The 25426-nt window shown below is 35.6% G+C and overlaps 2 protein-coding genes and 2 long non-coding RNA genes across 5 annotated transcripts in view; 3 read left to right on the top strand and 1 right to left on the bottom strand.

Annotated features, from left to right (window-relative positions):
* Window positions 1-14217, top strand: part of LOC107571027 (protein FAM111A-like) — a 19825-nt gene extending 5608 nt beyond the window's left edge. For both annotated transcript variants that reach the window (XM_016257313.1, XM_016257312.1), the window contains exons 2-5: window positions 752-824; window positions 989-1051; window positions 6251-6316; window positions 11775-14217. In XM_016257313.1, the coding sequence (XP_016112799.1) occupies window positions 792-824; window positions 989-1051; window positions 6251-6316; window positions 11775-13577 (1965 nt within the window). In that variant the 5' untranslated portion in view covers window positions 752-791 and the 3' untranslated portion in view covers window positions 13578-14217. The remainder of the gene's footprint in view (window positions 1-751; window positions 825-988; window positions 1052-6250; window positions 6317-11774) is intronic.
* Window positions 14218-14386: 169 nt separating this feature from the next.
* LOC107571033 (uncharacterized) lies at window positions 14387-24056 on the bottom strand. Its single transcript, XR_001607124.1, has 3 exons — window positions 23996-24056; window positions 22513-22643; window positions 14387-14459 (listed from the first exon to the last, which is right to left on the bottom strand). It is a non-coding gene; the product is annotated as an uncharacterized lncRNA (long non-coding RNA).
* On the top strand, window positions 18425-19487 carry LOC107571032 (uncharacterized). Its single transcript, XR_001607123.1, has 3 exons — window positions 18425-18493; window positions 19136-19201; window positions 19432-19487. It is a non-coding gene; the product is annotated as an uncharacterized lncRNA (long non-coding RNA).
* Window positions 19914-21392, top strand: LOC107571030 (protein FAM111A-like). Its single transcript, XM_016257317.1, has one exon. The coding sequence runs from the start codon at window positions 20075-20077 to the stop codon at window positions 21338-21340; it is 1266 nt and encodes a 421-aa protein (XP_016112803.1). The 5' UTR covers window positions 19914-20074; the 3' UTR covers window positions 21341-21392.
* Window positions 24057-25426: the final 1370 nt, after the last annotated feature.

Raw genomic sequence — 25426 nt, 5'->3', positions numbered from 1 at the left:
CGAAACACACCCCATAATCACGAATCACACCTCATACGCGAGGGACTGTGGTGGCGAGTCCACAGTCTCGACACTCATCACATTTCATCTAGGAAGATAGATGAAGCGTCTGTCGCTGCTCCATTGGACGGATTTGACACGTGCTTCAGAACGCGGTCACGCAAGGGCGTTCCCAATGCGAATCTCGACGCAGCTCGAGTTCCTGAAGGGGAACTGACCAACATGTTCACCTTCTCTGGTTTAAGAAGTGGTCTTTTACTTTACTTTTACATTTCGCTTGAAAACCAAATCCTCCGTTCGCCATCGTTTCCTCAATACTTGCCTCATTTTTGCCGCGTTTTTTATATATATAAAAGGGTAACACACATGATACTGAAATAATGCAAAAAACATGAATTTAACAACATTACATGTAAGATAAAACCCTAATGTACACAACTGACAAGAAAAAAACTAAGAAGAAACAGTTATTTCAACGAAAAAACATCAAATGTGAAGTGTCATGCAGGGAATTCTGGGAATGTTATTCACTGTAAATTATACAATCACATTCTTTTTCACTTCCAAAATCAGTCATTTTTATAGTATTTTACTGTAAAATTGCTTTCATGAATGAGGATCTGCTGGACGAAAATAAACTAATGTGTCTGCATTAAATGCTCGCTTAATTACTGAATACCGTGCTTGAGAATTTTATCAGATGTAACTCGTTAATCGTTGGGCTCATCATTTGTATTTGTCCTCTTCACAGAAACACTGACTTGCTAACATCACTCTTGATCATCATCGCCATGAGTAATAATGGCATTTTGAAATCCTTTGAGGTGACAAAATGCAAAACATCAAGAAGCATGGATTATATATCTTATTTATAAAAATAAATGTTCAAATTTCTTTGCTTGGCTATTTACAGTTACTAGTTTCTTATGTTGAACATTGTATTGAATTGTTTAGAGAGTGTAGATGTGAAGTTTGTTTTCTATTTCAGAAAAAGCAGCCTGGGAGTAACACTGGAGATAGAAGGGCGTCACAAACTGCTGACAATGCTCAGGTAAGGTCATGATATTTAAATAATAATGATTCAGGTCTAAAAAGTTATTTTAGGTAATTGCTCATGTATCTGAAAAACAGCCAATGAAGACATGCAGGTCATGTAAACGAGCAAGCGCAAGTCAACCAGTATATATATTTTTTTAAATAAAAATACTCACCCATGGAACACAAAAAGGTTTATTAGAACTTCTGAAGCCTGTGAGAGAATCAGACCAAAATATAAGTAATTATTCCAATATTAATTTCAAATGATAAAAAATGTTTTCCCTCCGCATTTGGTTTTGCATGTATATTCAAAGAGTTTCAGTAAGTAACACATTTCAGTCAGTTCCTCACACAAAGCTAATGTATGGCTTTAGAAGACTTGCAATATAGTAAGTATGACCTATCTTTTTTTCACTCTTATATTCCTGTTTTTATTTTCATTTGGGCATCAGAACACATCTTGAGTGAAATGGTGCATGTTACAGAAACTGAGAATCTTTGAGTGCACTTTTGTGCGTGGCAGTATTATAAAATTCAATGTTAATTCACACTGTAAAAAATTTCAAGCCGTTTCAACGAATTATTTAGTAATTAGTTCCACAGAAATTTCACGTTCAGTCAATTTCTGTCTTCAAAGTGTTGCCTGAATTGTTATTTTTTAGTTGGCTCAACCTTTACTGAAATAGTTTTATAGTCCATTCAACTAAAATTGTTTAATTGGTCAAACATTTAGAAAACTACAGCAAATTGTGTCAATTAAAATTTAACCATTCACTCCATGTGTTTCATATGTTACCTCAACTAAGATTTATTATTTGGGCATCATAAGAAATTGCTGTGGAACTAGTTATTATATTTTATATTGAGTTTAAGAAAATTATTACCTGGTGTCTATCAATCACTAAAACACACTCATTACATCACATAATAGCCTTTATTTAATAACAATCTGCATTTATAACATTTGTCATACAGACTAAACATGCAGGCTTAAAGGGATAGTTCACCCAAAAATGAAAAGTTGCTGTTAATTGACTCACCCTCAAGCCATCCAAGATGTAGTTAAATTTTTTCTTCAATTGAACAGTAAAGGACATTTTTAAGTGAAAACATTGTCTTTGAAAACATTGCAGTTCATAAACTGCACGTCTCTGGCTGCCGGCTTTTGAGAGTCAAATAAAAATATACAGACAAGACCAAATTACCAAAGGATCCTGAGGACACATTGAGGCCTTATGAAGCGAAACAATCAAAAACCGGCAGCCACAGACATGCAGTGTATGAATCGCCAAGGATAACCATTTCAGATAAAAATCTTCTTTACTGTTCTACTGAAGAAAAAAAGTCACTGACATCTGGGATGGCCTGAGGGTCAATAAAATAACAGCAAATTTCCATTTTTGGGTGAACTATCCCTTTAAAGTGCTCCAGTTGTCAAACATTACATTTGTAATACAACTGCAAAATTTATTTTAAACATTTGTTTAATGAACTTAAAAAAGACTAAAGTTAAACAAAATGTTTGCAAACAAACATTTACAAATATTACTACTCTTCACATAGGGCTGGGCAATATAGCTAAAAAATGTGTCAACGATATAATGTTTCATACCATTCGGTATCGATAATTATTGACATTCTTTATAACCTTTTTTTAAACAGAGCAATAGAAAAAAAAATTCAATTTAACCACTGTATTTATAATTAACACAATTTATTGAGACAAACAAATATTTTTTGTTTTAACAATCACACACAAAATAAAAATTAAACAAATATCTAATTTCTAATGTTTTATGCAGATTAAATAGGTCTTAAGGAAACTTTTGACATCCCGAGGCCACAGGAGGGCGCAATGAGCAAAATAATGCAGCACATTCAATTGCTGTTAACATGTCAACGCAAGGAAATATCTGTATATAAAAAAACGTGCATTACATCTAAATTAACTCATAAAAATCAAATATAATTTCGTAAATTGCATAAAACAATTATGAACAAAACAGTATCATGTATTTATGCATTGCATAATCCAAAGAGCCGAAGCGCCATTCACACAGACTGCATTTAAAAACATGAGACGCAGCGAAAAGGAATAAACCTCCACAGATTCGTGACACGTTTTCTAAAAGTTTAAACTGTTTTAACTTTGCATGGCTTTCTATACACCTCTTGTGTCAGACGCGAGTGCAGCAGTCATTTGTCCGTCTAAAAAATGCGCTGAATATGCGTTCTGTGTGAATGGCTTGGTTTCGGTTTTAACCTAATCAAGATCTTCTCTGCATTGAGCTTCTATATTTCTCTTCATATTTTGAATGAATAACGCAACAGCGGCACGTCTCGTGGGCTAGACTTACAAAACATTCAAATGAAACAACGTCATTTACATCAACATCACCGCATCTCGACTGCCACTGATGACACTACCTAATGCACACCTAACATTCAAATGCAAATGTTTATTTTAAATTCGACTAATATTCATTCTTTATTCACAATCTCCTCATCACAGGCAGGCACAGCACTCATTTCAGTATGTTTGTGTGTTTGTGTGTGCTGTCTGCGTCACTCATAGCACGTGCCTATATCGTGCACTATATCGAACATTTTTTCTATCGTTATCGAAGAAGGTGTACTGTCGATAAATATCGATACCGTTTTATCGCCCCGGCCTATGTTCACAATTACATCTTTAAAATGAGGCAGAAGTCAGAAAAAAATTAATGAACCAGGTGTTACAGTTCAACTGACCTGAGTCAAGTAAATTCCAGTCACTGTATTTACATAGTGCTTTTTACACTACAGATTGTGTCAAAGCAGCTTTACAGTATTAAACAAAAATCATGTGTCGAAGGAACCAAAACTCCATCGTTCTTCTCTGGCCAGACGAATCCAGCAGTTTAATTGCAGGCTGCAACACAGGTCAGATTGTGCAGAGGACTGGTCTGGTTCCTGTGGTCTTGTCCCGATGACTGTCTAGGTGACGAGGTCTTCGGAGGGGATCTGTCTCTGGGGCTCATCTAGTTGTCCTGGTATCCGCTGACCTTCAGGGCTGTCGAGGGATGTCTCTAGGTCCTGATCCACTATCTGATCTGGATACAGACTGGATCTGGTGGCTACAGTGACCTCGGAATAAGAATGAGACAGTCTAATATTAGCGTAGATGCCACTGAGAACAATGAAGCACATTTTAATTGTAGTAAACACTCTAAACTTTTACACATATTACCTTAAGTCTTAGTGTTGAAAGGACACACACACTATGTAGTTGCAGTGGAGCAGTCTGGTCACATGGCAGTGTTTGGAGCCTTGGAAGAAGTGACTGGCCAGCATCTGAAAACTTGCAATGATGAGAAAGCACCAATGAAACCTTTGGCCACACCCTGATGGAGAAATAAAGTATAATTTATCTCAAGAAATTAAATGATGCCTTTTAAATCATTTAAAATGGAATATCAGTTAATTAGATTTGTGATGAAACAGAACCATTTTTTATTTTATTTTTTTTGGCACACAAAAAAATCTCAATCCATCGCACAACACGGGGAGCATTGACGTTGATTGTTCATTAGTTGCAAGGATTTGTAACAGAACATGCACATTTCATATTATAAGTCTACCTTAAACAGCATTAAAATAATATCAAAATATGCCTACCTGTTGTTGATAAATACCAGTGGTGACGTTTTACAAATTGACTGATAATTGTCCCAATGTTTACTAAGCCATAGTCTCTTTACCAGTGCAGGGACTCGTGTGCACGATCTAGTGATTCACTACCTAGGGAACTGACTGAGACGCAGTCTGCTTTGATAACAGCCTTGTGAAAGGATTCAGTTGTTTATTCTCGTTCGGAACGATGAACTCCTCTCCGAAGCGCCTTCACGAGACCAGAAACCGTGTAATCCGCCCGTTTGAAGAGAAGGGTCTGGCTGCAGCCTTGCACTTGCACTCTCAGACACTTGCACTTCTGCTAGCGACATCACTTGCAGTCTTTTTATTTTGTTTTATTTATTGATTACTTTTTGTTTGAATCTCTCAACATTTTACAACAGTAACCAGGTGGTGAAGACAAGAAAAAAGAAACTAAATTACGAAGTCACTTGCAATCTTCACTTGCACTCTCTGCTACCTGCGACGTCACTTGCAATCGACACAAATCGTGCATGTTGCCAATGGAGACAAGACGCTGTGGTGGTGTTTAAACGATTAAAATTAATTGTATACTATAACGTACAGGGTCGTGCAAGAAAAAGACAAGACCCGCAAATCCGTGGCTACAGAACAGCAGAATATGAACGCAATGCACAAAGTCTCTCGTTAAGCATTTTCCTCCTGTAGAAAAACAAACACTTAACATGGCTTAATGTATTAAGATACATTAAGTGCAATTAAAAGATCAAATTCGATATATAGTTATTATTTAATGAACTACAAGAGCAAGCAGACGAGCCCAGAACGCAATGCATTAAATTGCTGGGCTCACCTGCTTGCCTGTATATTAGTTATGTAGGCTATATTTTAATAATGAAGAGCACTGAGTTTGGTCTTTATCATCTTAGTTCATTATGTCACATGCCACGTTTTGTGGTGTGGGAGGAAAATACTATATACATATTCATTATATTAATAAACTGTATATTGAATTTGATATTTTAATAGCATCTTAATACATTAAGCCATGTTAAGTGTTTATGTTTTACTACAGGAGGAAAACGCTTAACGAGAAACTTTGTGCATTGCGTTCATATTCTGCTGTTCTGTAGCCAACATTTTGCTAATTGGATTTTTTACAGAGCGGTAAATGTCCTAAATTGTATTACATTCAAGTGTATTTTTAAAATTAATTAATAATAATAATACATATCCTATTATTTTATTGTTGCTACTGCCATTGTTCTATAAGAAAATATCATACAAGCAAGAAAAAAGAAAAGGGGCTTGAAAATAATGGCCGTGATCCACTGAAGTTTTGTTGCATACTGATATATCACTGAATAAATTATTTATAGGTGCTCATGAAAAAGTGTGTGTGTGTAATTTCTCTATTTCTCTACAAAAAAATGTTTTAGGAAGTCTTGTTAGCTGCTTTAAAAATCCATATTGCTCTTTTTGTTCATCATTCCTTATGATTTACAATATGATGGTCAAACCATTTACACTGGTGATCTCATATTAGCAATCTAACAACATTTCATATTCATTCACTCAGGAAAGAACAAACCGTTTCTGTAAGGAGAAAGTGGAAGAAGGACAATCAAAAAGTCATCTGCAGCAGGTATGAGACTTTTAATAATTGAGGTGAGACTCATCTCATGTAAGCGAATAAATGTACCTCAGGTGTTTTGGTAACCAGGGTTATTATTGTTAGCTAAATCCATAAAAAAAACATTTTCTTAACTTGAAATAAATTAAACATTAACTGAAATAAAATAAAAACTTAAGCTTATTTATTTTTATTTAGTTTAACCCTCCTGTTACCCTAAAATCTGATTAAAAAAAATTCTTCACTGGGGTCAATTTGACCCCCAGCAATTTAAACCTCCAAAATATATAAATATTTTTTTTTTACTAAAAGGTTTGTGTCAAGTAATTTATGTCTTTGTTGGCTACTTAAATAGCCCTTTAAAATAGCCCCCCCCCCCTCCCCTTTTGTCTGCACTACTTTGCACATAATGTGTAAAAAGTGTGTGTGTGCTCCTTGCAGACGTATTTTTTGCATTTCACAAAAGTGTTGCTGGTCTTGGAGTCATTTCTGTTGGGACAGACCTGGCACCTGCCACATTTCCCACCTGCACTGGAATGTTTGTCTCCATTTGGATGTCATTCACAACAGTTGCAGCAGCTGATTATGTTCTTGGAAGGCACCGTCTTCTCTCAATATGAGGTTTCACTAGCTCGTAACTCAGCTGCTCCAGGAAAATCCTCCTTCGACTTAGTTTTCCGCTGTTTCAGTCCTTGTTTATTTCACTCCATAACACAAAGGCATTGTAGGCGCTCACATCAATGATCTTTGTGGCTGGTTTGCTTGGCATATATTGTCTGAAGGGACAGCACCCATGAAATGGAACCAGACATTAATCCACAGTGATGTGGGGGCCTGGATTGTAAAGAAAGGGTAATCGCTGGGCCCACTTGTCCCATACATCCCGTATTGCTGCGAGATTATCACGCTCTGGTCGGCCCTGTCTTGTTTCTTTGTCATCAAAACGTATTAACACAGGAGAAAACATGGAATGCCTTTAGAGACATGGTGGCTGGAAATATTGACCTTCCAGTGTCAGCATTCCAAAGGCTTGCTTTTGCTTCTTCTTTTGACTTGTACACTCCTGCCAAAATGAGCAACCCAATTTAGGCTTGCAAGTCAGTCACATCAAAGTCTTTTCAACTGTCCCCACACCTTCCTCTCCTCTAAGTTTGTCATTTGAAGTATATCCTTTTCAATTGATGGTGTTATGAAAAGCTCAGATACTGATTATACATCTTGGACATGGCTGACAGCAATATCTGGTGGCCCCTGGAATCATTTTGATGACATTAGCAGTAGGGCTGGGTTTTGACACAAATTTCATGATTTGATTCGATTCGATTCTCATTCACAAGCGATTCGATTCGATTAAATATTGATTATTTTGTATATATATCAGGTACAGTAGGCTACATGCCAAATTTTCTCATGGAAAAAAAATGTATCTCTCAACTAATGCTGTAAAATATACATGAGTCAGTTACTAGTTACATTACTATAATATTGAAGGTTAAAACTGACTGATTTGCAGGCTACACAACTGCTAAAACTACACTTAATGAAGATTTTAAAATAATAAAGTTACAATTATATAATAATATTTCTACTTCAATTCGGGTTTTTTTAAATAGGCTATAAACATTTAAATGGTGGCTGTCATAAAACTTGATGGATTTATTCAAACATAAATTAAACATTTAAGAACAGTAAAAATTATAATGTATATAATATAACAATATAATGTTATATGGTAAATATATTTAAAGTCCCCCTGTAGTCAAATATTTTATCCCTTAAAACTTATCTTTGATCATCAAAATGACATATTTAAATGTTTTTTCTTTTGAAAATAATTTTCTCATGCCTTAAAATAGCTTGAATGTAACTCTACACCCTTGCCTCATTTACTATACGCGGATCTATGAATATGCAAATTAGTCCCACCTCCACTCAGTCGCACCAGCCAGCGCCTCCTGATCCACTGAACTGTAGTAACCGCAAAACAATGGCATATACGTGGATAATGACTGATAAAACTATGTTTTTACTAGCAGACAACTACAGTGAATACTGTAACATTCGTTAAAGTTACTTACTTGACGATGTTGTACAGCCGTTTGGGATTCTTAATTCGCGCCCGCGAGCATACGCGTGAAGATGCGGGAGAGGTGGGTCTGACTCCGGGCTACTTTTACACTGTTGCCACGGGTTATAATGCAAGTTAGCGGTTCTAAATTCACATTAAACCACGGCTTCATCGTTTTTTTGCTGTAATTTATTTTTGGTTTTGTGCTGGTATTGGTATATTTTGCATGCTAGTGATAGGAATCGATCCCTTGATGTGATTGGTTATTGGATTGTGACGTATAGCAAACCGAGGGCTGTTTCAAACCAGGTTTCTGTGACTACCTTTGGGAAACTACAGTTTTAAGGAGAAAATACTCAGCAATGGTGTTGATAAATGGATTAACACATGGGTTGTCTAAAAGCATATTAAAAACACCACATAGACAAATAAACAACATTAAAAAAACTAGATTTTCACCGCAGGGGGACTCTCTACAAAACAGACCCCTGCTACAGTTTCTAGCTGATTTATGAGTTTATGGTCACCGAATATGTTTTTTCTGAGGTAAATGTGACGTTACGTGACATTGTTTACAAGCTGTTATATTGACGTCTTTGCGCGACTGAAACACTGATTGAGCGATTACATGACACAGGATATGGATTGTAAAGTTGTACTCTTTCTTTTAAAGGCAGGGTAAGCGATTTCTGGTAGCCAATGTTGATATTAGAAATCACCAAAACAAACACGCCCCTACCCCAAAAGGGTCTTGCCCCTATTTTGATAACTCCGCCCCACATATACGTACGCAACCCAGGCAACGATTAGTTCTGTGAAACAAAGCAAAACCAATGTTACACCGTGTCTACATCAGACGTGAGCGTCGCAACAAATCCCCGACAGAAAACTGCTGCCGGGTTCTATTTATGACGTGCTGACACAAATTTCAAATCCGGGATTTGATCGTCATTTGATCGCGTCCAGTGTAGGCAGACTTTAGCTGTTGTAGACACAGTGTTACTCACCTATTGAGAAGAAACAAAGCAACCTCGGCGTCCAATCGCAGGCCTCCACTCCTTGAGTTCTCTCCAGTGCCGGAAAGCTGATCCGATATTTACACGGGTCCTACTTCTTGCCTTATCGTTCCGCAGACGTTTTCCTCTTTTGTTTTTTTTATCCGCCATCTCTATCTTTCTGTCGCTCGGCTTGGCTAATGTTCGTCCCATGCACTGAAAGCTCTTTCCTCCACATCACGAGTAGAGACGCCCCTTATTGCTGATTGGCTACAAGTTTGTTTTGCTATTCGGCCCGAATCAGTTTTCTAAAGTGTTTTTGAAAAATTACATACCCTACCTTTAACTTACCTTCGGATGTTTAGTCATGTTTATTTTGTGCTGAAACTGGTATTAATGTGGAGGAGATGATCAGTTCATCTGTTGATCTGAGGCGCTACAGCGATCTGTCACTCCACATTAAACGGCACCGAAACGGCATTTATTGTTTGAATACTGCAATACAATGGACCTAATTTGAAATCTGAGACTTTGTTTCATATTAAAAGTACTAAAGCACAATGCTTATTGCGATTTATTGGATAGGAGGTGCCCTTCAATGTTCCATCCATTAACTGAAAACAGACTAGAATAATTGATTATTGGGATTTAAGAATTGATAACGTTCTGTAAAAATGAGAATCAATTAAAATCGAGATATCAATATTTTTTACCCAGCCCTAATTAGCAGCCCTCTGTCGTTCAAGTGAGGAGCGGGACCGTAATAACTTTCCATTTTTGGAAGGTAATGTGTCTGCTGGTGGTTAGAGACAACAGGAGGGTCCTCATAATCAGGGTCCTCTTCAACTCAACATTATCGTCTGTCTCAGACACATTCTCTAAGCGATTTCTGAGAAACGCTGTTGAAAGTGGATCGGACAGAGCACCAAAACACACTTGTAGCCAATCACCAGTAAGGGGCGTGTCCAGTAGTGATGGAGGAGGTGCCTGTGTTGAATAGCATGTTCAGAAATTTAGGGGCGGAGGCAAGATAGGGGTGTAATTCTTTTAGGTAGGGGTGTGTTTGTTTTGGTGATGTCAAATATCAACAACATGTCTCAGAAATCGCTTACTGCACCTTTAAAGGCCATTTTCAATTGAGAGAGAGAGCATAAAGAGAGAGCCCACCGAGCACAAAGAGAAATGGTTTAGAAGGCTTATGTGCAAGCTTTTATATGTTTGCTCCTCCCCTGTAAACCACAAGAATTATGTTTTCCCTTCCCCCACGGCATGGGAAATATCAAAGTTCTCACGAGAATTAGGATTACCCCTACCCCCATGCCATGTAAACTATCAGCGGCTCTTGCAGTACTACAGGTATTTTTATGTTAGAGCCCTAAAACAGAGGGAAGTTTTTTGAATATTATACTGAATATATAAAATTATAGTGAATATTATAAAATTATAGCATGTTAAAGTGACCTAAATATCACCCAAAACAACCAAAACAAATGTGTGTGAAATTTTGATACGTCTTATGTTTTATACAGCTAAAAGAGCACGGGGTCAAATTGACCCAAAAGAACACTGATGCTACAAAATGTGTATGACATTGAAAAAATGTCATGTTATTTTTATGTTTACAGAGTTGTCCCCATTAAATTAGGAATAGTCATTAAATCTGAAGCAAAAAAATAAAAAAGTCAATCATGTATTTACAGAAGTTAAACATTGAATGGGGTCAAATTGACCCCTTGGATAATAGGAGGGTTGAAGTACTAAAATAACTTTAAACTAATACTAAATAAAACTGAACACTAAAGCTTAATAAAAAAAAAAAACTATATAGACGTTAACAAATAAAAAAACACAACAATTACTAAAACTTTAAAATTAAATAAATGTATATAAATAAAATCTATTTCAAAATATTAACAAAAACTATAATAGTATCATTGATACTAAAATAACACTCCTTGGTACTTAACAACTGCAATGCATTATATATTATCATATTTTAGGCTGGGTTAATGAATATGAAAAATACAGATTTCCCTTCATTTAAAAAAATCTGATAGTTCCTTAAAATCTCAAGACTGATCTTTTAATCTAAAACCGTTTCACTGAAAATTACCAGTAGTGCACCTCTTGTCCTGCAGTCTTCTCCACTTCATGAATAAACTGACTACATTAAAGACTTTTTAATAAAGACTTGTTAAAATAAAAGTGCACATTATGCACCGATCATTGACTTGATATCAAATTGGAATGTAATTGAATCAAGAGCTTGTGGAAACAAATTAAATCTGGAATTATTGTTATTATTTGTATAAATTATAATATTACTTGATAATCATTTTACTGAAGTCCTTTATTCAGGTGTTTAAATGAATGCTTTTGTGTATTACTGTTCTTCTGAATTCAACAGAGTGCTGAAGGGCAAAGCCACACTTTTGATTTCCGCTACAAACGTGAGAAATATGCAGTGGCGTGTGATACATCCAAGACTGTGCTCGATGCTCTTAATACAAACAAGACTTTCAGAAAGATTCAAAAAGACAACAAGGAGAAAGAAATGGTGATCCAGAGATCCAAAGGAGCAGTTCCTAGAGCGGCTGTCAAGACCGATTTCCCCTGCTGTCTTATTGAAAGCCATGAGCTCTTAGACATATCCTTCATTAAAAATCATGGAAATGTTGCTACAAAGAAAAAAACAACTGGAAGGCTTTCATTCTCCAATGAATCAAAAAGCTTAGTGATATTTTACATTAAAACAAAAGGAGGGAAGAAAGTGACACGCTTAATGAAAAACAATGAGCTAAAGAAGAAGGTTGAAGATGTTTGTGTGTACGCGTTCAAAGAAGACAAACTGAATGCTGCTCTTCGGCATGACGGACGATTCATCAATGCCATATTCAAGAAACAGTGTGCACTCTATAACTTGGAGAGCGAGACAAAATATGAAATGTCAAAGACCGTAGAGCATCTGGATGGAAATCATTTTGAGATCATTGTTATCAGTGACAACAACCAGCCAGATAGCCAAGATTTTCAAGATGGTGTCTTGAGTGATGACAGCACTGAAATGAAAGAAGCTTCAGCCGCTGATTTGAAAGAAATTGTTGATCATAATGAACATCCCATCAAAACTGAACAAGAAGAAACACAGAAGAGAAACACAATGAAATCCACAAATCCTTCAACTAATTCTCCTGAAATAATTCCACACTCCAAAGAGATTCTAGCAATTCTTCGTGCTCAGTTTAAAGATTTACTGGAGACATTAAAGAAGAGAGAGAACCTGAAGAACAAATCTGATATCCAAAAGTTCTTTAGAACAGAATATGATAAAAGTGTTCAGAGTTTCTCTGAGGTGTATAAAATAAAGCAGCTCATGAGACTCTCTGACTCTGTGTGTCAGATTCGAGTGGAGGGATCCGCCAGAGGAACTGGCTTCTTACTCTTTGGGCGATTTGTTCTAACTAATGCACATGTTGTTAAGGAAGTTCTTGAGTCTCCAGACAAGCTTTCTTCTACAAGGAAATTAGAAGCTGCATTTGATTTTGAACGTCTGGACTCAAAGGTGAAGCTGGTGCCAGTCAAGAAACAGCTTGCTGCTTACTGTTACATAACAGATGCCAATAAATGCCGTCTTGACTTTGCTCTTCTTGAACTGGATGCTGTTGATGAAATCAAAGGCCGTCCTGAGTTGCTCAGCTATTACAGTCCTGGCCCCCCTCCTAAAAGTGGTGAGATGTGCATTGTGGGACATCCAGATGGTGGGATTAAGAAAACGGACCCCTGCTTCATCATTGAGAGAGAAAATCTACAAGAGGCTGCCGATAAACACATCTCTGAGAATGTCAATTTCATACATGTGATGACACAGAAGAGTGTTGAAGATAAATGGGATGTTTATAAAAACCAGATTAATTATAACTCTTGTTTCTTTCATGGATCTTCTGGCTCTCCAGTTTTTGATGAACACTGCTATCTGATTGGCGTGCACACCGGTGGATATGTGTACCCAGGAGAAAAGGGTAGAACTAGAAGCATTGTGGAATACACCTATTCCATGCAGCCCATCCTTGATATGATCAGAGGACAGGCTAATATAAAAGGTTTGCATGAGGTAGTCAATACCTTAGAAGCCTACAGAAATAAAAGCAATGAGTCTGGGACTGCAGAGCAGGAGAATCAGACCGACTGCGAGATGGAAGATACTGATTGAAGTCCACACATCTTTGGGTGACGACTGCAATGGTTTCAATTCTGAAAGATTTTTTAAATGTCATTATGGGTTTTAACTTTTCATATAATTTTTAGAGATGGCATGTTTAAAAGCCGAAATTACACCCGGTTTCTCTTATTTTTGATAAATGTAAAGTCATGTATCTTATGGGTGATAGTGGGTTCATTCATTTGGTTGAGACTAAAATAAGTTTATAGCTCATTCTTTATTGTATTTTCTTTACTCTGTTATTCATACATACTTGTGTATTCATATATCCATTCACAATAATTTCACTCATACAGCAAATCATTCATTCATATATCTTCATATCCATGTTTATATTCTTTTTACTTTATATCTTATGTTGATGTTTTATGCTGATTTCACATAGCTTAATATTTTGTCTTTGCTGTAAGGGACCATGTTCAAGCTTCCACATCAAATCATCTTTGAATCACACAGATACACCAAATTAACTGATTTGACAGAATTGCTGTAATAAGAAAGAACAATACACAATCAGATGTGTATCTCCACTGAGATGCATATTAGAATGACATCTTTGAGGGTTAATTCCAAGACTCAAGCAGCAAACCCCAGATCACTGTTCTTCATATTTTCTTGCTGAATGTAGATGTCCGTTACAACAAATAAAACCATTTAATATAACAAATATAGCTTTAATGTTTATTTCACTGTAAGGGAAACAAGTCAATTTAGCTCAAAGGGAATCATTTAAGATTTTAAAGGGTATCCTACATCACTTACACTTATTGCATCAACGTGTAACTTGTCTGATTCATGTGTTGTTTTGATTGTTTATCATGTTGAGAAGCTTCTAGAATCTTCAGTTTGTTGGGTCTGAAAAATGTCAATGTCCTGTAAAGAAGAAATAAGAAAACATTGATTTTTTTTTTTTTAAATAATCTTGCTGTTCAAACTGAATAAATTGTAAAACAACACATAAAATACATTTAAAAGAGGCTTGGTGAGCAGTTGTAATGTAATCCAATGAGTGCTCAATTTCTGGAATCTGATTACGTAATCCAGATGACATGTAATTAGTAACTACCCTTCACTGCCTGAGAATAACACAATTGCATCTTCACTGAACCTATAATAGGACAGAAATTTATTTTGCTCAAATAATCTACAGAATGGCATCTAAAAATGATTACTTTGAATATTCCAAAATACAGTGCTTTAAACCTGCTTCAGCACACCTGTCTCTCATTTTCAAATAATCAATCTTGGTTTGGTGGTTCAGGTGTGTTTGATCAGGGTTGGTGCTCACTTCCACTGAATTTGTGGATACACGATATATATTTTGTTACTGATATATACTGTATTCTAGATCCATTGACAGGTAGTTTTTGTATGTGTATGTGTGTGTGTGTGTGTGTGTGTGTATACACTGAACAAAATTATAAACGCAACACTTGTTTTTGCCCCCATTTTTCATGAGCTGAACTCAAAGATCTAAGACTTTTTCTATGTTCACAAAAGACCTATTTCTCTCAAATATTGTTCACAAATCTGTCTAAATCTGTGTTAGTGAGCACTTCTCCTTTGCCGAGATAATCCATCCACCTCACAGGTCTGGCGTATCAAGATGCTGATTAGACAGCATGATTATTGCACAGGTGTGCCTTAGGCTGGCCACAATAAAAGGCCACTCTAAAATGTGCAGTTTTACTGTATTGGGAAAGATTACAATATTAAGAACAATATTAAGCAGATTAAGAATGGGGCATAGTAACCTACTCTTCATATTATGGGAAATCCAACAGGACTGTGCACCCAGTGTCAGGAATACCTGTAAAAATCTGTTGAAAGTAATGTTCAGTAGTTTTTAATGAAGTAGTTAAAAGTATTTCAGAATGTGCAGAGAGAGGGCAAGGAGACTGTAATATCCTGCTGAGAACCAGAATTTTTTTTTGTCATTGGTTGGAGCATAAGAAACAAATGAAGAGAAATCATTTTTGAAAAAAAATAATATGTTATTCCTTTGTAGAGGACGCCAGCACTAAGTTATTCAGGGGAAAAGTAGACATGAATAGGCAAAAACAATGTTTTATTTATTTTTTTAATTCACCAATCAGTTTTTAGGGTTTTTTTTTATGTCATTGGTTGGAGCATAAGAAACAAATGAAGAGAAATCATTTTTGAAAAAAAATAATATGTTATTCCTTTGTAGAGGACGCCAGCACTAAGTTATTCAGGGGAAAAGTAGACATGAATAGGCAAAAACAATGTTTTATTTATTTTTTTTAATTCACCAATCAGTTTTTAGGGTTTTAGGCTATTTTTAGCCAAACTTTGTACAAAGATGATTCTCAACTATGTTATGAAAGCTATAACAGAATGATTTGATATACTACTGTACTTTATGGTATATGTGGGTATTCCCATTCTCTACAATGTATCTATACACTGCATCTAATTTGCATAATAATGTGTTCTTGAGGCAAACATGAGAGAAGTGTAATAATGAGAGTAATAACTTAGCAACAGAATATCTCATATTTCATAGGAATATTGATCTATAATTTATTTCCCTTTTGACTTGCTGTGTTTCTCCAAAATCCCTGATTAGCATGCCGCTTGTCCTGGTGTCCTCTACAGAAGACATGGAGGAAAATTACGCCCCGTTTCATAACAAAAAGCCATATTCCGATTTGAAACCCCATAGCATTTTTCTGAGATGTTTGTTTGCGACAAACAATTGGAAAATTAGCCAGATTTAAATGATAATTACAAAACATCATCATATTTCCCTAAAAGAGTGCTAGATTTGATCATTCTGTCAATGCCAGTCATATTTAAAGACCAAGGAGAGGCAGTGTTTATGATCAAATCTCCGAACATTTGATATCCATAAAAAGCCCTGAATGTGCTCTGAACAGGACACCCAGACTTCAAACTGTGGCATGTAGGCTCTCAGAGAAATTCACTCAAATATAATGTCCTCAGAGGACAAAAGTCTACGCCTGGGTCGCAGGAGGATATAATGCACTGAAGAACAGCAGGTGGCAGTAATGCAACAAATCGGATGCCAACTGCCGTAAAACCCCGACGAAGAAGAAGAAGAAGAAGAAGCAGAAGAAGCGCGCTCAGATCGGATCAGATGATCACACACCGTTTGAAAAACCGCGGGAAACAGACGACACGCACTTTCTCCTGCTTCGTTTAATATTTCAGCTCACATAAGGTAACATTTTAACACAAAATATATACAATATATAACATTTACAAATTCCCCCAGAGATTTGAAAAGCTGTAGATGGGAGTAAAAGCTTGTTGTGGCTGTTATCTGTGAAGAAAAGAAAAAGAAACTTACACTGTCGTGTATGAACACCAAAGGTGTCTGGATCAGTGCTGTTTTATGTGTCTGCTGAAGAGGAGAATAGTATTGCATGCACTGTATAAAAAAAAATAGGTGAAATACCGGCAGCTGTAACTTTACCGTAAAAAAATATATGCTATCAACATTTATTATCTGATATAATGTTAATATACCAACCTATTGAAGTAATATCTGATAACCTCCAAAAACAGCTGATGAGAAAGTCACATGATGAAAACTTTTCCACTAGCTGTCATAGTTTATAGTTATATGGTAACAAAAGTGTATTATTTGTGAATGGAACGCTTTCACTTTCGCTTTTAGAATTCTCCATCTTGGTGTCACGTGTTCAAGAAAAGATCATTGTCTGTTGTGCTTAACGTTACAGCTATGCTCCTTTCACTTTTAAAGACTGAAACAAATGCTTGAAAGACGGATTCATTGTTATTCTTAATGAAAAGCACACTATTATTAACTGTAGGCTACAATGGCCGACTACGTTTATTAATAATAAATGATAAGACGAGGCATGGCATACACAGCATGCTGTATTATATCAAAGATTATAGATTACCTTAAAGGGACTTTGATTATATAACGACTAATAAATTACAGAAAGTTTAGCAAACACTGTGGAATCAAATAAATAAGAAAAAAAAAATTAAATAGCGTCTCCAGCATAACGTCAGGAAACAGCAAAGATACCAGATAAATTGAAAATAACTGACCAACATGTTCACCTTCTCTGGTTTAAGAAGTGGTCTTTTACTTTACTTTTACATTTCGCTTGAAAACCAAATCTTCCGTTAGTTTTAGTATTAGTATGACTACTTGTTTTTTATTACAGCCCATGATAATTAATAGCTACATTACAAAAACATTGTAAAAAATTAGGCTAAAAGAAAGTCCTCGCACTCTTCTACGTCTACTTCTATCATCGCTTGGATTACAGCAGGGCTGCCCAAACTGGGTCCTGGAGGGCCGGTGTCCTGCAGAGTTGAGCTCCAACTTGCCTCAACACACCTGCTGGGAAGTTTCTAGTATAAGAGCTTGATTAGCTGGTTCAGGTGTGTCTAATTGGGGTTGGATCTAAACTCTGCAGGACACCGGCCCTCCAGGACAGAGTTTGGCACCCCTGGATTACAGCATCACGTGCCTTATTTTTGAACGTGATTTTCTCCAGTGAGGGCGAGGAGGGGGCGGAACATTTGGCAAATTAAGCTGCAGCACTTATATTCAGTGTTGACAACTTAGTAATTGTATTGCTAAATTTAGCAACTTTTCACACTGCACTAGAAACTTTTTCTTCCAAAAGCACCTAGCAACAAATTTAGCTATTTAAAAATTTTATTTGGCTGCTTTTAGCAACTTTTGATAAATCTTATTTATAAAAATAAATGTTCAAATTTCTTTGCTTGGCTATTTACAGTTACTAGTTTCTTATGTTGAACATTGTATTGAATTGTTTAGAGAGTGTAGATGTGAAGTTTGTTTTCTATTTCAGAAAAAGCAGCCTGGGAGTAACACTGGAGATAGAAGGGCGTCACAAACTGCTGACAATGCTCAGGTAAGGTCATGATATTTAAATAATAATGATTCAGGTCTAAAAAGTTATTTTAGGTAATTGCTCATGTATCTGAAAAACAGCCAATGAAGACATGCAGGTCATGTAAACGAGCAAGCGCAAGTCAACCAGTATATATATTTTTTTAAATAAAAATACTCACCCATGGAACACAAAAAGGTTTATTAGAACTTCTGAAGCCTGCGTGAGAATCAGACCGAAATATAAGTAATTATTCCAATATTAATTTAAAATGATAAAAAAATGTTTTCCCTCTGCATTTGGTTTTGCATGTATATTCAAAGAGTTTCAGTAAGTAACACATTTCAGTCAGTTCCTCACACAAAGCTAATGTATGGCTTTAGAAGACTTGCAATATAGTAAGTATGACCTACCTTTTTCTCACTCTGATATTCCTGTTTTTATTTTCATTTGGGCATCAGAACAATCTCGAGTGAAATGGTGCATGTTACAGAAACTGAGAATCTTTGAGTGTACTTTTGTTCAATTATGCGTGGCAGTATTATAAAATCCAGTGCTAATTTGGTAAATGTCCTCAATTGTATTAGATTCAAGTGTATTTAATTAATTGATAATAATAATACATAGGCTAGTGTTTTATTGTTGCTACTGCCATTGTTCTAGAAAAAAATTCATACAAGCAAGAAAAAAGGAAAGGGGCTTGGAACTAATGGCCGTGATCCACTAAAGGTTTGTTGCATACTGACATATCATTGAATAAATTGTTTATGGGTGCTCATGAAAAAGTGTGTGGAATTTCTCTACAAAAAATGTTTTAGGAAGACATTAGCTGCTATTGAAAAATTCCATATCGCTCTTTTTGCTCATCATTCATTATGATTTACAATATGATGGTCAAACCATTTTCACTGGTGATCTCATATTAGCAATCTGACAACATTTCATATTCATTCACTCAGGAAAGAACAAACCGTTTCTGTAAGGAGGAAGTGGAAGAGGGACAATCAAAAAGTCATCTGCAGCAGGTATGAGACTTTTAATAATGTTTTAATAAATAAATCAATGCAAGGTGAGACTCATCTCATGTAAGTGAATAAATGTACCTCATAAGGTGTTTTGGTAACCAGGGTTATTACTGTTATCTAAATCCATAAAAAAACACTATTTTCATAACTTTCATAAACTAAACATTAACTGAAATAAAATGAAATATAAAAAAACATATTTTAGTTCACATTTCTCATCTTTATTTAGTTTACATTGAAGTACTAAAATAACTTTAAACTAAATGAAACTAAAGACTAAAACCTAAAAAACTATATAGACATTACAAAAACAACAATTACTAAAACTTTCAAATTAAAATATATTAAAAATACTACATAAATAAAATCTATTTCAAAATATTAACAAAAACTATAATAGCAAGTGACACGCTTAATGAAAAACAATGAGCTAAAGAAGAAGGTTGAAGATGTTTGTGTGTACGCGTTCAAAGAAGACAAACTGAATGCTGCTCTTCGGCGTGACGGACGATTCATCAATGCCATATTCAAGAAACAGTGTGCACTTTATAACTTGGAGAGCGAGACAAAATATGAAATGTCAAAGACCGTAGAGCATCTGGATGGAAATCATTTTGAGATCATTGTTATCAGTGACAACAACCAGCCAGATAGCCAAGATTTTCAAGATGGTGTCTTGAGTGATGACAGCACTGAAATGAAAGAAGCTTCAGCTGCTGATTTGAAAGAAAATGTTGATACTAATGAACATCCCATCAACACTGAACAAGAAGAAACACAGAAGAGAAACACAATGAAATCCACAAATCCTGCAACTAATTCTCCTGAAATAATTCCACACTCGGAAGAGATTCTAGCAATTCTTCGTGCTCAGTTTAAAGATTTACAGGAGACATTAAAGCAGAGAGAGAACCTGAAGAACAAATCTGATATCCAAAAGTTCTATAGAGCAGAATATGATAAATGTGTTCAGAGTTTCTTGGAAGTAAAGAAAGTGAAGCAGCTCATGAGACTCTCTGACTCTGTGTGTCAGATTCGAGTGGAGGGATCCGCCAGAGGAACTGGCTTCTTACTCTTTGACAGATTCATCCTCACTAATGCTCATGTTATTGGAAAATTTGACCCTTTCACCAGGAAACTTTCAAAGACCTTCACAGCAGTATTTGGCTATGAAGATCTGGAAGCAAAGGAGACCAAGTGTGTGCCGGTCAAGGAACATCTTGCAGCGTACCATCATGGAAAGACCAACACGGGCCCATATCTTGACTTTGCTCTTCTTGAACTGAAAGATGCTGATGAAATCGCTGACTGTCCTGGACTGCTCCGTCGATACATTCATGGCCCCCCTCCTAACCGTGGTGGGATCTGCATTGTAGGACATCCGGGTGAAGGGGTCAAGAAAATAGACCCCTGTTTCATCATTGGGAAAGAGAATCTACAAGAGGCTGCAGATAAACACATCTCTGAGAATGTCAATTTCATTCACGTGATGACACAGCAGTCTCTGGCAGAGAAATGGGAAATGCATGACAACCAGATCATTTATAACTCTTGTTTCTTTCACGGATCTTCTGGCTCTCCAGTTTTTGACGAAGACGGCTATCTGATTGGCGTGCACACCGGTGGCTACGCGTACAAAGGAGAAAACTGTAAAACTAGGAGCCTTATGGAATACGCCTATTCCATGCAGCCCATCCTGGAAAGCATCATCACACAGGCCAAGAAAAGTGAGAGATCCGACATCTTGAAATTACTCTCTGAATATAAATCTTCAAATCTTAACTTGGAAGACAATGATGTGGACATGAAAGAAGATCCACAAAATCAGGAAGATTTTATATGAGTAATGGGACAGTACAGTCTTGAGTCCTGATTGATGCCGAATCCATCTATTTTTTTTAAATATAAAACTTTTCATTTATCTTGAGGTATTCAGGCATGTTCAACATACAATTTAATTCAATGATGTATCAATTCTATATGATCATTGGATGCCTTTAGGCAAATGTCCAACTATTCATCCTTATCATTGGTTATGAGTTCTTATTTTCATTGTTAATCTGTTCTTTGTGTAACGTACATTCTGTTTCATTATGTAGCAACCAGAAAACAAACTACATCTTTGTTAGATCAGACAGCATTATTGTGTTTGTATAAAAGGATAAATGATATTTTGCTTAAATTCTAGAAATCCTCCAAAGTGATAGATCGACCAAAATGAAAATTTTGTTATAAATTATTCAGACTCATATAATTTCATACCTGCACGACTGACTTTCTTCTGCGGAACACAAAATATATTAATAAAAAAATTATAGGAGTAAATCATGACAGAATTTTTGGGTGAACTATCCATTAAAGGGTTAATAATAAACATTGTTTTTCAATATTTTTGATTGCTCCAGCACTGTTCAATGCTGCAGATATTTGTACTCTCTGCTGCTTCAGAAAGAGGCCTACAGCTGCATGTATACACTGTATATCTTTTTAAAAATTACGTTGAACATGTTTTTGTAACTTTATTTTGTGCCTCATTTTCGCTATATTAAATAATCATGCTTAAAATAGTTTGGCTTCATTCTTGACTCTAATAGAACAAAGAACTTTCTGATTATAAACACAACATATTTAATATTATGAACAGATTATTGATTTTTCTTCAGATTTATGCAATATGCAATCAAAAGTACACATCCTGCTGCTCATCTATAAGTGCTCCTCGATAATAGATCAACACAATAAATAAAAGAAACTCAGTTCTAAGCTGCTCCTTCACTTACTATTTCATGTCCTATAAACCGCCACTTGTTTGCCAAGTTGTTTTTTGACATCTTGGTGAAAGAGGGGAGCCCAAAATAAGATATCTTGTATTTGTATATGCAAAGATTAAAGACAGAAATGTTTATATTTTACAAAGGTATTCACTGGTTTGCATGTTGCTTTTTCAGCTCTTCCATTGTCCAGTGAGGGACTGCAGCTTTAACGCTTCTGTCTTTTTTTGTGTTTTGACCTCACCTCCAGTTGCTTCTTTACTTCCAGATGAAGCCAAACAGCAAGCTCCATATAAGCAGCTGTAGTTCACTGAAGGTGCTGCATCTTCAGAGCAGCGATGGTTGATTTTCATGTAGAGGATCATAAGCATGTGGCTGAAAAGGGAAAGAAAAAGGGTCACATTAGTTCCCTTTAGAAGCCTAATTTGAAGTTTTAAAGCCTGTATTTAATCAAATCAAAGGTATTTTATCACTCAAAGGTGAAGCTGGTGCCAGTCAAGAAACGGCTTGCTGCTTACTTTTACATAAAAGATGACAATAAATGTACCACATTAATAGGTGGATATGTGTACCCAGGAGAAAAAGGTAAAACTAGATGCATTGTGGAATACACCTATTCCATGTAGCCCATCCTTGATATGATCAGAGGACAGGCTAATATAAAAGGTTTGCGTGAGGTAGTCAATACCTTAGAAGCCTACAGAAATAAAAGCAATGAGTCTGGGACTGCAGAGCAGGAGAATCAGACCGACTGCGAGATGGAAGATTCTAATTGAAGCTCACACATCTATGCTGACATTTCTTTGGGTGACGACTGCAATAGCTTCAAATCTGAGAGATTTTTAAAATGTCATTATGGGTTTTCACTTTTCATATAATTGTTCGAGAGCATTTTTAGAAACCGAAGTGACACCTGGTTTCTCTTAATTTTGATTAATGAATAGTCATGTATCTTATGGGTGATAGTGGGTTCATTCATTTGGTTGAGACTAAAAATACATTTATAATTCATTCTTTCTTGAATTTTCTTTATATATACTTGTGTATTCATAAATAATTTCACTCATACAACAAATCATTCATTCATATATCTTTATATCCATGTCTATATTCTTTTTACTTTATATCTATATTGATGTTTTATGCTGATTTCACATTGATTTAGCTTAAAGGGATAGTTCACCCAAAAATGAAAATTCTGTCATCATTTACTCACCCTCATGTCGTTCCAAACCTGTATGAGTAGCTTTCTTATGTTGAACACAAAAGAAGATATTTTGAAGATTGCTGGTAATCAAACAGTCGGGGGTTGCCATTGACTTCCAGAAAAAAAATACTATGGAAGTCAATGGCAACCACCAACTGTTTGATTACCAGCAATATATAATCATTAATATTTTGGCTTTGCTGTAAGGGACCATGTTCAAGCTTCCACATCAAATCATCTTTTAATCACACCGATACACCAAATTAACTGATTTGACAGAATCGCTGTAATAAGAGGCAACTATACAATCAAAATGTGAATCTCCACTAAAATACATAGTTTTAGAATGACAACTTTGAGGATTAAATTCCAAAACTCATCAACAGCAAATTCCAGATCACTGTTCTTAATTCATGATGAATGCAGATGTCAATTACAACAAATAAAACCATTTAATAAAAATATATAGCTTTAATGGTTATATCACCTACATTTAGCCTATTATTCCATTAGCGTGTACTTTGTGTGATTCATGTGTTGTTTTGATTGTTCATCATGTTGGGAAGCTTCTAGGATCTTCAGTTTTGCTGGGTTTGAAAAATACTGTGAATGTCCTATAAAGAAGAAATTAGAAAACATTGTTTGTTTTTGTTTTTATAAATAATCTTGAAAATTCAGTCAGAATTTAATGCATGAGGTCTCACTGGGTCCTGCACTGCACTTCATACCCTGACCTGTGCAGATGCAAATGTATGGAGCCATTTTCATAGATCTTCGCTGGTCTCAGGGGGGCTGTAGTGATCTCCCTTTCGCTGTTAAATTCATGATATATTTGTTTGTTTTTGAATATATGCAAAATAATTTGTAGTTCTGAAATACCACTGATAAATCTTCTGTCAGTATTTTATGGTTAAACGTAATAATCAAGATAATAATAATAAAAAACCCGTTTCCTGTTGTCACGTCTGTTTTGTGTTTTTGTTCAGTTTATATTTTCATGTCTGTTATTTTGAAATTTTCTTCTTCTTTGGAATTTTTTGGCGTATTCCAACTGTTTATATTCTTACATGGATGATAGTCCCGCCTCTATTCATATTTTATTTATTTATTTTTTCATTATTTTAAGCAATTAATAATTTATTAATTTTATTTCGAGCTCACCCAAGCTGTATTTCTGGCTGCTGTGTGTTCAGCTCCCATGCCAAAAAACTCAGCTTGTGTATTTTGACATTTTCAGTAATGTTCCTGTTTTTGGTCATTCGTTTCCCTTGCTCCTCTTGTTTCATGCAGAGCTGTAGAGCGAGAGAGTTTAAAAAAAAATAACAACAGTTAGGAAATAACATGGGGCTAACGGACATCATCACATGAAGTTAGACAAGCTATACAAAATTAACCAAATATACCAATGATAAGAAGAAGAAAAAAGAAAGAAAGGAAAGACTTTTAAAGATAGTTTACAATAGACTGAAGAATGTTAAAAGTTTTAGAAGCCTTCGAGTTCAAATGATTTGACATATTCTTAAAAGAAGTAAAAAGGGACTTTATATCAGATGAAAACATTCTAAAGTTAGGTTTGCAATGAATGGTTCTGGCTTTATGAAGGTGAAATTTCCCCTGAAGACAAAGCAATGAAACAATATGTTCCAGATTAATGTCCTTGGAATGAAAATCTGACAAAGAAAATGATTCTGTTATTTCTATCATTTTGTTACAGCAGGAAAAAATTTACATGCTAACTTCTGACCAAAAAGACTTGGTGAATGGCCAATGATAAAACATATGTAGAATAGATTCTTCATCAGTATTACAAAACGAACACATTGAGGATATATTCTCAGAGAATCTGCTCAAAAATAAATTACAAGGGTAGTATCTATGAGCAATTTTGAAATGGAGTTCTTTAATTTTACTTGGGATAAATAGCCTGTGAGGAAAGGTCCATAAGTTTTTT

This window comes from Sinocyclocheilus grahami, unplaced genomic scaffold, assembly GCF_001515645.1.
Source record: "Sinocyclocheilus grahami isolate Dianchi unplaced genomic scaffold, SAMN03320097.WGS_v1.1 scaffold1540.1, whole genome shotgun sequence".
NCBI classification, from domain to species: domain Eukaryota; kingdom Metazoa; phylum Chordata; class Actinopteri; order Cypriniformes; family Cyprinidae; genus Sinocyclocheilus; species Sinocyclocheilus grahami.
This window is presented reverse-complemented; position numbering and strand designations above follow the sequence as displayed.